The sequence below is a fragment of the Abramis brama genome (assembly GCF_963993115.1).
Source record: "Abramis brama genome assembly, chromosome: 19".
Lineage (NCBI taxonomy): Eukaryota > Metazoa > Chordata > Actinopteri > Cypriniformes > Leuciscidae > Abramis > Abramis brama.
The window spans coordinates 22,580,332-22,593,086 of NC_139981.1; the positions used below are offsets into that span (position 1 = coordinate 22,580,332).

The window sequence follows — 12,755 nt, forward strand, 5'->3', positions numbered from 1 at the left end:
CTCGCACTGCTTCCGCTACACATGACGGGTGTTGAGGCGCCTGTTTCCAACTGATGACTGATAGCTTTGAGGCTGCTGATAGTCTACCTGAAAATTAATTAAACAAAAGCTCAGTGTTTAGCCTTTTGGGGCTTGGTCCCTTTTTCCTCCAGCAGTGTATGTTGTTAAATTAATGTTTATTGGATAATTTTTGTAATTTGTGTCAAGTTATACAGGGATTCTTAGCCTCAATGTCTGACCAAACTTGAAAAAGGCTTCAATCATCTTCAAAGGGTGCATGGAATAACTCAAAACATCTGATTCTTCAAAAAAGCAATTTATTGAAAATCTTTCAGCAACAACTTGATCTTATTTTGCTTATTTTCAGTGCATAATTCAGATGTTTAGCTTAACCTATACAGAGAAAACACAAAACATATAAAAATATATATGAGTCACTATACACATCATATCATTTAAAGATAATTAACTAATTTAAACTTCAAACAATGTGACTAGAATACTCACAAATCACATAAAGTATAGGGATACTTTATAGGGAGATCGGGGCACAACAATTTGTATTATAATGATGGTGTTTTGTATTTCTGTGCATGACACTGTGTGCACCTTCTATACCTAAGCTTATGGAAAAGTAGTCTCAGCCTCAGCCTTAACCTCGAAATCGTCATCTGATTGGTTGGATTCTCCAGGATTTCCAGGAGACGTGTGTGTCACATTCTTTAACAGTCCGCCTGGAAACAAAGTCGTCGTGACACTGAACCCCCTTATGGAAGAAGAAAATCATAACTGTGACAATGAGTGCTTATCAGGATCAACAAAATGCTGGATTTTCAAAAATGTTTACAGCACCATTATTCCGCAATTATCTCAGTAAACTTGCAAGACGTTCTTGAATGATTGCACACCTGTCTGTTGTTGTGGGGACATCGACTTTACATTTTCACATCCCTAAACATGAAATTGAACAAAAAAGACTGTGATTGGTTGCTTTAAATGTTGGTCAGATGTCCTCTTGGGCGGTCCTTGGCAAATGAAAGGTGCTATGACTTGCCGTCAGTCTAAAGGTCTGGCTACAAAGACTAGTGGAAAAGCTACTTGTGATGAACTTTCATCATATGGTTTTCCCTTTACCACCAGTGATATTATGGTGGTTGTCAGTATATGTTAAAGATACAAAACTTTTAGTAGCAGCATGGCCTTGTTACTTCAGCATTTTTCTTCACATTTGAATTAATTCTGTTCAACGAAAGACAATAGTGACTGGGGTCAAACCTTAAAAATGACAAAAGATGACCATAAAAGTATCATCAAAGAAGTCCAGATTAATCTCCGGATTCCATACAACAGTTTTGTGACGAACTGTCAATTCAAAACTGTCAAAAAATCAAAATTTTAGTTTCCAAATCTCATTTTGTGATTGTCACGGCATGGTGTGACTTTGACGACGTGAAACAATGTTGGATTCTTAACCGATTGCACATTTGAATATTTTGATGAACACAATAATAACATTAGGCAGAAATGATGACAGAATTTCCATTTTTGTGTGAATAAATTCTATGTGCTCTCATATTATTGCTACTAGTAATTGAACTTTTTAGATCTCCAAATGCAATGTTAGTCACAGTATCTTTTAGCACTTTTTTGAAAAATTAATCTTAAAATGTAGTTTTGAAAGCTCCAGTTCTGCAGGAAAAATAGACTGTGTGTACAACCTCAATAAGACTTACTACAAAGTGCAGCTGGGGGCTAACTGCACGCAGACACATTAACTTTAATAACCCTGAAAGCTTTTACGATCTATATGGCAACCGCTTACTGATACCCACTGGCTAAACATTTTGTTTCATAATTTTCCTCTCCTCCAAAGCACCATCCTTCAGCAGCAATTCACAGCCGATGGGACACTAATTTATAATCGATCTATCTATCTATCTGATGATGATGATGATGATGATATTCCCATGTCACAGAAAATAATACCCAGAAACTCGTTAATAGTTTGAAAGTGAAAATAGTCATTATCAAGTGTATTTACAAATGTGCACAGTACAGACTTAATTTTTCACCATTTCACAGGAAATTCACAACTCTTTCCATTTACATATATGCTTCCACACACTGTATTTAATATATGTTTTTATAATAAATATATCATTCTAGCCCACAGCATATATTCACCATAAAATATTTTGTAATCCATTTGTAGTTGAAATTGCATTCCATTTCATGGACAGCAAGACCATTTGCATTTACATGATCAGAAAAAGGCTAAAGACAGAGACGAGGTGAAACAAGAACTGATACAAACTGATACATCTTAACAGCCTGAGTTTGTTCTCGAAGATCCCGCAACTCTGTACTTCACATCAAATTAATCTCTAATGTCCTTTGTCCTGATCTTTCTGGTATTATTCACAAAACAATATCTGCAACAGGGGTCCAGTAATCCTGAGTCCTTTTATACTGTAGCAAACAGCACTGCAAAATATATTTCAGACATTTTTACTGGAAACCAAGACACAAATACTGGCATAGCATTCAAATAACAGCCATTCAGTAGTCTAGCTCACAGTAAATTAAATGTTATTCCTCTATATCTTCCAAAAGAGACATCATTGGGGTTAGACATAAATACAGTGTCTTCAATGGCTGTTAACAGATGATTTGTAAAAGCCCAAGGGTTTTCAGGATTTCAGTTAAATCACATATTGAACAGAAAGCAGTACACAAAAATCTTGTCAAGTAGATGTAACCCCTCCGGTTCTACTCGCCCTGCTCTGAGCGGGATATGAACCGGCTCTTCCGGCATGGAAGGTGGTTGTGCTAACAAGGACACTATGACCGCAGTGTCTAGCGTCAGTCGCTAGTGCACCTCTTGAGGCCAGAGGAGTGAGGTTTACTCAAACAGCTCTTACTGGCCTTCATTTAATCCACAATAATCATCCTGGACTAACAGTTCAGGGGTAAAACAATATTGTTGTGTATAGATTATTTACAAAACACAATTTTTTTTTTTTTTTTTTTTTGCATTGTTTAACCATACCATTTAAAACATCTGGCTTGGTCGCTACCGTAATACTCTGATTTGCATAAATGTCACACTATTGTGACCGAGGCCTCATTTATAAAATGTACACACTGTATGATCTGATGCAAAATCTCATGGATTTGATCCTATGTTAAAAGAGATGAACAAACTGGGATTCAATTAATAAATAAATGAGTGACAACCTTTACATTCGCAGGAATATTCTGATATGAATTAGATTTTTGGACAAACGCTAATAATGTAATTGTCAGTGTCTTATTTTTAAAACCACTATAACAAAAGATTTTAAAAGACCTGGAATAAGATAACATAACAGGATGTTTTAATATGTCAAGTACACATTTTTGTGAGAATATGATTTTGAATCAGATTATGAGTTGCACGTAAACATGGGCAAGGAATGAATATAACATTGCAAGGATATCTGTAGGCGTTCTGTAGGCGTTCTGTAGGATACAAAATGAAGCAGGAAGGATTTAGATTTTTTTTTGGAAATGCTTGCTTGTTAAACATTTAGTAAATGCTTGTTCAGTGTGATTAGCCGCTTTTCCACCATTAGGTTGAACAGTTCTAACAACGGTAAGGAGTGGTTCCAGTTAAATGCTGCGTTTACGGCATGTCGCAATTACCATAAATTAAGTTCCATATACTTTCAAAATGCTCTCGCGTTACTTTGATGTCATACACAGATCGATCTGCACAGCGGTGCTTCTAGTCAAACACACCTTGAATCTGCAGTGGTCAGGTGGTACAGCAGCCAAGTTGTAGCTCTCAGAAAATTACGAGTTTACACTTTGTAATTACAAGTTCTACAAGCACGTGAAGGCTTTTTGCAGTTCAGAAACATTACGGTAATTACGACATGGAGTGAAAGTCCACTTGAGCCTGAGACGGCACGGCAAAATTACAAATCCTTCTCGTCCCGGAATTATCAGCACGGTTGGCTAGTAGGTTGAACCGTTCTGGTAGAATGCGTGTAGCGACGTCGCAACTCAGGATTGGTCACTTGTCTGTTGATTGGCTACCAGTCTTTTGTAGCTAGCCAAGCACACTATTTGAGCGAAGTATAAACAAGTTAATAGTAAAATTAAAATAAATATCTGATCATCCTCCATAACGTGGACGCTATTTACATCTCATATCGTCTGTACATTTTGGCGTTAACAAGGCAACAGCTGACAAATTTGTATTACATTCCAAAGAGCTCTGTTATCAGCCCCACAGTGGAAAATGAAACCAAATCCATACTGGCTGGACCAGATCTGCACGGAATGGAAAGGTAAAGGAAAGAGAACGGTTTGCCCCTACAGTGTAAAAGCGGCTATTCTGTGCACGTATTTATAAATGAGGCCCCAGTTCTGTTTTAGTTTTAGTTTAGTAGCTACCATTTAGTCTAAGATAACAAGAATAACACCACATTTTTATTTTTTATGCCACATCAGAAAAGCAAAAAAAAAAATGCATTCATACATCAAAACAGCAGGCACTGAGCTCTGATCTTACAGGCAGTCATTTTGGCATAGATTTAGATAAAGCTCAGAGCCTGGTTCACACATTTACGTCCATGTGAATCATCCATGATTGAGTCAGAGTGAAAAAATGCCAACTCATTGCATCTGGACTCCTTTTTATTGATGGCATATTCCGTTTGACATCAGTGTTTAAGCAGCATCACAGCTCTGTAGGAATGTTGTGCCCTCTGCGACACTGAGTGTGGTGCGAATAAACAGGACATGTGTTTAATCTGTGGGAACAGTGCTGGAAATCTTGCTGAAACATTGTTTTTGACCATAGCTGAAAGAGATTTCACACAAAGGCAGCTAAATTGATTCCTCACTGGCAGCATTCACACACACAAGTGAGACAAAATCACTGGAATAGGGTTGATGATCTCTTTCTGTCACCGGCATGCCAAAGCAAACAACCAAAGCAGCGGTGAGTCGTTTGAAGAGCAGAGAAATGACAGGCCACTGCATACAAGAGTTTGAAAGGCAAAAATAAAAGTAGCATGACCATTGCATGTCTATTCAGGCTGGTGCGCTCATGTTAGATGATGAATATCTCTGGAGTTCATAGACATCCTTTTGCGTTACGCTCATGGAAGGACAGATATTCCCAAAGTAGATTGTGAATAAAAAAATAAAACACTTGACATTTGAGGAAACTCAGATATTGTAGATGAACAATTCCTGTGGCCAAACAAGACATCTTTTCTTAGGAGTTCACAATTAGTTTGTGCAGTTCTGCAAATTCCTGAAACGGTCTTTGTGTTCTGTTTCGGCTGGAGTATTTCTTCATTGCTGATGTTGTTTCAAACTGAAAAAGAAAAGAAAAAATGGTCAATATTCATATTTATATCATGGCCAGTTTCCCAATAATAATAATACATTTTTAGTTGAGATTTGAGTGAGGATATAGTAGAAGTGTCACAAAGAGTTAGAGGAAGAGAATTCCAGAGTTTTGGAGCCTCAGCACTGAATAGATCACCCATTGTTGAAACGAGGTACAGTAAGCAGTTTTAAGTCAGATGACCGGAGACAGCGAGGAGGTGAATAATAGTGCAGAAGTTCAGATAAACAATGGGGAGCAAGTCCATGAAGACATTTAAAAGTTAACAAGATAATTGTATACTGAATGCGGAGAGGAACAAGTAACCAATGTAGATTATAGAGCAAAGGGGTAATGTGATCAGATTTCTTGACTTGATTGATGACTCTGACAGCAGGATTCTGAACATATTGTAGTCTAGTGATTGTTTTAGCAGGCAGCCCAATAAGAAGTGAGTAACAGTAATGTGACCAAGAGGTAACAAACAAATATAGAACAGAAGTGGTCCAACAACAGAGCCTTGAGGGACACCTTGAGAGAGAGAACGCAGAGAAGATTTGAAGTTATGGACAGTAATAAGATAAGCACTACCCGTGATGCCGATAGCTGAAAGAAGAGAGGTAAGTATGTGATAAGATACAGTGTCAAAAACTACTGTTAAGTCAAGCATGATGAGAACAGTAAGACAACCAGAATCAGCAGATATTAGGAGGTCATTAGTAATTTTTACAAATGTTGTTTCAGTGCTGGTGCCTGACCGGAAGCCAGATTGATAGGGATCAAAACGTTTTTTAGCATAGAGATGAGCTTGTAACTGTGAAGCAACTACTTTTTTTAAACTAGCTTAGAAACGAAAGGAAGATTCGATATAGGTCTTAAATTATTCTTAAAAGAAGAATCTAGCCCTTGTTTCTTTAAAATGGGAGTGACCGCAGCTGTTTTTAATGACAGCGGGACAGACCCTGTAAGAAATAGAAAAGTTGATCAAATGAGCAATTAGGAGATAAGATTACAGATAGGCAGCTTTTAAGAAGTGAGGTAGGTGCTGGATCTAACTGACAAGTAGTCTGAGCAATTAGGCCACTAACAGAGGATGGGCTGGTGAGAGTAAACCTAGAGAGGTTGTGCTTCATGAGCTGGGGACCAGTTAGAGGAAACTTCTGATGAGTTTGATGAAAAGGTTTCATAAATAGATTTTCTGTCAGGACCACTATCGTTGAATACGATTGACAATTAGCATACAGTTTGGATTAGGCGGTATGATTCTGTTCTGGGCAAGAACTCCCTGCGCATCCATGCAGCCTAGCATGGATAAGAGCAAGGGGAGCAGCAATAACCCCCCCTAAGGGTAAGCAGAACAGAACCAACATGAATGTATTGCAGATATCATTAATTCAAGATTTTAAAGTACAACATGATTCGAGAATTTATTTTGATTCAAGGGGAATCAGAATGCCAAATCCTGACTGACGAGAGGAGGAGCTGGGGATGGAGGAGGGTAATTAGCTCCTGAGAAACACGATAGCTGCTGATAATACTGAAGGAGCTTATATATGTATACAGTGATAGGCGTCGTATTCCCACAGCTGTTGCGAGCTTGACTAACGTGACCTGCCAGAACTGATGCTACACTTGATTTATTTTATTTTTAAAAAAGTGGTATACATTTAGGTATACATTTTACTTTTAAGTACTAGTAAATTTAACTTAAACGTTCAACTGTTTTACTTCGTTTTCTTTTATGGGAATTTTTACAGTAAATACGAATTAATGTTATGCTCACTTTTCACTTAAATGTCCTTTTTGATGTTTGTTGTCTTTTTGTTAGTAGCTTATACAAACTACTTTTTCAGAACAGTAGTTTGATGAAGAGTTTTTTTTTTTTTAACAACTTTAAATTTTGTAGCTTGTAACTTCCAAAGCTTACCCAATACTGTCTATGATTATGGAGGATTTAACACAATTAAAGTACCAGGTTTTGTTCAATATACATTTGTAAAAGCTTTTGTGACTTTGTGACTTTCATAATCAATGCAAAAAGAGGTGGAAATATTGGGTCTAAGAGATTTCTTAATTTGCATCTTGACAGTGAAAAAAAATAAAAATCCAATCCCCCATAAAATGCCTTCATTTGAAACTCGATAAAACCTGCCAAGCTTGAAGAAAGAGTGTGAGATTGTTTCAGGATGGATATTTATTGGCTTGCATGTAATGACACAGTGTAAATATTTACTCTCATATATCTAATCCATCACAGAAGATAAACTGTTCCAATGAATATTTCCCTTTCTTTCTTCAAACATCAATTTGCACGCATGGAGACGCCTCAGGAGAAATGCAGAGTCTAAGTCAATCCACCAGGGCTGTCAGTATTCAAATCCAGAGCCTCAGCCCTTACCTCAAGCCTGTAACAGTGACACAGCTGAACACCTGGGGAAGTTTCAGTCTCTAGAGAGGTCATTCTCAGCACCCTTCTAGTGCAAATAGGACTGAAAATAAATCTGCTCATCTGCTAGCTTGCCTGTGGAATAACCTTCCCAAACATGGAGTCTGGCAAACCCTCCGGTTTTATAATCCTTATCTCAGTCGTACCGCAGAAGACTAACTGAAAATACAAGGGGGAAAATGAATTGCGCTGGCTGATAATGATGTTTATTTGCATGCGTTGTTTTAGCAAATCCACTAAAGGGATTAGGCAAATCAGGTAATTGTGCAAACACGCCCACAAAATAAGTGCTGATAGCAGTATTTCCTGTCAGTACCCTCAGATGGGCAGCTTTGCACTTTCTCTTCCACTAAAATGTGCAAATTCTTATTATATTTTTATTAGAATAGAGGAAACAAAAATGTAAAAGGTTTTTTTTTTAAAAAAATTCTTTTCTTTTTATGAAAGAAAGTAATACTTTCATTCAGCAAGGATGTGTTAAATTGATTAAAAAAAAAAGTGATAGCCAAAATTTATATTTTTAGAAAAAAAAAATCTATTTTGAATAAATTCTGTTCTTTTTCTTTAAAGAATTCTGGAAAAAAACAGGTTTAAAAAAAAAAAAACTGTTTCCAACATTGATAATAAATCAGCATATTAGAATGATTTCTGAAGGATCATGTGACACTGAAGACTGGAGTAATGGCTGATGAAAATTCAGGTTAACATCACATCAATAAATTATATTTTTAAGTAGGGGAGGGCCGGGACAGTTGAAACACTTTTCAGATTAACGTTGTTTTCTAAAATAAGGTTACAGATAGATTTTTTTTTTTTTGTGATCAACAACTCACATGTGTGTTCTCTTAGTATCATGTGTTATTCGGTACAAATATAGAATGATTTAAGTAAAATTTGACTTTTAACGGTAGTTGTGCTTTGTTTCAATCGTCCCGCCTGAGCGGGACGATTGCAACACGGGTGGGACGGATGAAACATAACAGTTTAAATGGCAACTATTCATCTAATGCTTGTTTTTTGTGAACAATACCTGACAAGTAACTTATGTACATATTGTTACAAACATATTTTGTAATTTATTTTAATTTAAAGGTTCATATTAACCATTTTTGTTCTGTCGCCCAATAAACAATAGGCGATAAGCCTATGCACATTTTGTAATCTTTCTAATGGGCTATTTTGACGAAGACAGACAAATCCGTTTACAATAAATTTTCTTACATTTCTTCCTTGAATCATACTGAGTGTTTGCTAGTTGAATAGCCTGAAGAAATCGAGGTCAACCAGAAGACGATAAATGAAATTTATTGAAGATTGAAGATTGGACAGTTGATGATTATTAAAGAGATAACATGTGTTGCGTAATTGAAAATGAATTTGCATTAAAAGAAACACAAGTCTAGAAACAGTATATGAATCTATGAACGGTATAGGCTATGACCAGGTTTAACTGGCAGGACGCGCGGTCGGGGCGGTTTAAACACTTGTTTCAACCGTCCCGACAGCGCCTCCTGTCAGTTAAACCTCTTTTGCCTTTAAACTAAAAAACTCTGATATTGCACACTTAAGGGTTTGTTGCAGTACTAATACACCTGCCGTATTATCATTACAATGGCACATGAAACAATAAATACAACTTGTCAGTCCAAAAAAAGTACCGCACAAAAGAATTCACTTACCGCACTCAAAAACAGTTTTGCGGTTTTAACTCCAAAACGGCTTAATGTAAAGAAGAAATATTTTCGCAGGTATGGTAGGCATTGCGTGCTGTATGTGCTAACGAAATTTGACGTACATGACATGAGTGGTTTTCAAGGAAATCTCAATGTTTCATCCGTCCCGCGTTTCAATCGTCCCGGCTCTCCCCTATATTCAAATAGAACACCAGTATTTTAATTTGTAATAATATTTCACAATATTTATTTTTTTTCCTGTATTTTTTGATCAAACATATGCAAGATTGATGAGCATAAGAGACTTCTTTGAAAAACTTAAAACAATTCACATAATCACATCGTTATCTGCAGGGCGGAGCTGATTGGTTCCTGCCATATCAATAGCCAATGAGCTCACTGCTCAACCTTCAAATACTTGGTTAGCATTTGCCTTAGCAGTGCAGCGTGCTTTCAGAAACCCTCCACCTTCCCCAGCTCCACCTGTATAGACCTGCTACGGGTAATTCATGTACTCTATATTGTACAGCAGCAGCATGTCTTACTTGCTCACAGCAGCGTGTCTTGTATGTATTGGCAGTAACAAGTCCCGTACTTACTCTGCAGCAGCAGCAGCATAGCAGATCTATTCACTTGAGGACACACAAATGTAAAATGTGATTTTTGACCACTATATATATAGTAGAAATAAATTTGGTGATTAATTCAAGCTGGTGTTTTCACTATCATCATTTGATCCTACTTTGGAATCATTATAAATTGATGCTGCTAATATCCATATAAAAATGTACAAAAACGTACACATGTGTCCCTTTTAAGATTGTTTACCATCAGTTTTATATGGTAATAGCACAATAATGCACGTGGTGCATTCTATAATGAGGCTTATTTGCATAGAAAGGAGGCATGTTTGGCTAAGTAATGTAATAACTTAAATCTGAATGATGCAATGCAATACCAGCACAAACTGTAGCACTTGATTAAGCTGGATTGCAGGTGCCATGCATATAAGATGCAGAGATTGGTATTGAAATACTGCACGCTAAAGTAGCACAACTGTTTAGTCAATTCGCCCACACAGTTATAAAGAGAATATCAAAGCTGCTGTGAGGGAATAGAGTGACTCAGTTCATTGAGCAGACAACAGTGAATAAAATTTGCAGGATTCAGCCCCATACCTAACATAGTTTATTTGATGGCTCATAAATGAAGAATACAGATTTCAATAGAGCAAGCAATAGAAATAACCTTTCCCTCCCTGCACCTTACAGACTTTTATGTGCTTTTTTCCTGCTTTGGATTTTTGTTTATTTCCTCAAAAATATAAGAAATAATTGTCAAACATCTGAGCCACGGGAGGCCACAATATAAGGTGAAATCGGTGAAGGAAAGTTTCAAGACAACAAGAGAAAGAAGACAGTCATTAATGCGCAACTCTGAGATTTAGCTTAACTTATACTAACAATTGCTAAAAACAATGTTTCCCAACTGAAAATACCAGCATATCACTAATGTACACAAACGTTCAAAAGTTTGGGGTTAACATGTTTTTTAATGTTCTCTCTTATGCTCACCAAGGCTGCATTTATTTGATCAAAAATATTGTTAAAACTGTGAAATATTATTACATTTTAAAATGCTGTTTCAAGAGTTGTTTTCTCTTTTAATATATTTTAAAATGTAATTTATTCTTGTGATTCCTGTGATAAAAAATATTAATTTATTTCTTATGAATGGAATTTTATGTTATATGTAAGCTTTTTAACTAGCTAGTTAATATTAATATTACATAATACAATATTTGCCCCATAAATCGATTTTCAGGTGCATTTTGTTTTTACTTTTATAAAGGCAAAGTTTTTCTAACCCTATTAAATGTATGTCATGTTTTATGTCAAATTCTTGAAATTCCATTAATTTAATTCTTAATAATCAAATGAAATCAGTTTCAACAAAAGCCATCTTGGCACTGCAGTGGCACAAGCTCCATCTATGTATTTACACACAGTTTAATGTGGCATGAATGCAATACAGTGGCATAAATAATGTTATGAGGTAATGTTTTAAATAAATACAAAATCAGTAGAGAAAATAAATGATGGTACAAATGAAGAGCAGAGACGGAGCGAGCTGATATGTAAATTTGCAAGTCACCGGCATAACAGTGATAGCTGAGACCATGACTATGGATAATGTGACAGAGGTGTTCCAAGAATAGAGCCTTGAGGGACACCTTGAGAGAGAGAACACAGAGAAGATTTGAAGTTATGGACAGTAAAAAAAAATTGTGTCTATCAGTGAGATATGACATAAACCAAGATAAAGCACTGCCTGTGATGCCGATAGCTGATAGCCGAGTGGTAAGTATGTGATGAGATACAGTGTCAAAACCAAGCTGCATCTATGTATTTACACACAGTTTAATGCGGCATGAATGCAATACAATGGCATAAATAATGTTATGAGATAATGTTTTAAATAAACAAATGTTCAATATGATTTTGTTCGCATATTCCCTCTGTCACCTCAGGTACCCTAGTTTGGGAACCACTGACATACTAGATTTGAGCATGTATTATCAAAAGACTTGGTGTGTTTCAACCAGAAATGCAGCACATACGTATTTGTATGGTGTAGGTACATTCTGTGTGTGCTCACGGATCGTGCTGTTTGATGGATACAGCCATCACCTTGGAAACTGTGCCAACCCTGACATCCTAGGTGACGGGGAACTGCCATCACAAACAGCCATTGCCAAAATGAGTCAGAGGTGTTTGCGTGTGAGGGTAAAAGAGGGGTCACGATCCCCCTGTATCTGCTCCAATCAGCTGGAGTGACAGCAGAAGAAAGAGGAACTGACATCAGCCTTCCCCTTCAGCATTGCTGTGAGGCCAGACGCGCTCTGGACGCTCCTGGGTCCCTATTTACATGAGCTTTAAAAAACCCTGTCAGCTGTTGACTCATCTCTTGAGATCCTGGTGAAGTATTGGTGTACCTTTGGTTCCTTTTCTCTGTCTTTGGCTGAGGTTCGACAGCTCGCTGGCCTGCACATTATCTTAAGGCCCTGACATACTGGCAACTTTTTGAGACTGTGCAGACAGGCAATTTAAGCATGTGTCAGGTGAACAGGGGCCATTTTTAGTTCAGCGATCAATATACCATTGAAACCTATTCATTATAATTTAAAAAGATTGCGGTTTTATGTATTTTAACTGGTTTGCCTGTGTAGTAGTAATGGACTACGGTATATCAA

The 12,755-nt window shown here is 36.9% G+C and overlaps 1 protein-coding gene across 1 annotated transcript in view; it reads right to left on the reverse strand.

Annotated features, from left to right (window-relative positions):
* Positions 1–640: 640 nt before the first annotated feature.
* Positions 641–12,755, reverse strand: part of LOC311069578 (zinc finger matrin-type protein 4) — a 111,004-nt gene continuing 98,889 nt past the window's right edge. The window contains 1 exon segment of the mRNA XM_084092823.1: positions 641–5,371. Coding sequence (XP_083948949.1) covers positions 5,367–5,371 — 5 coding nt within the window. The 3' untranslated portion in view covers positions 641–5,366.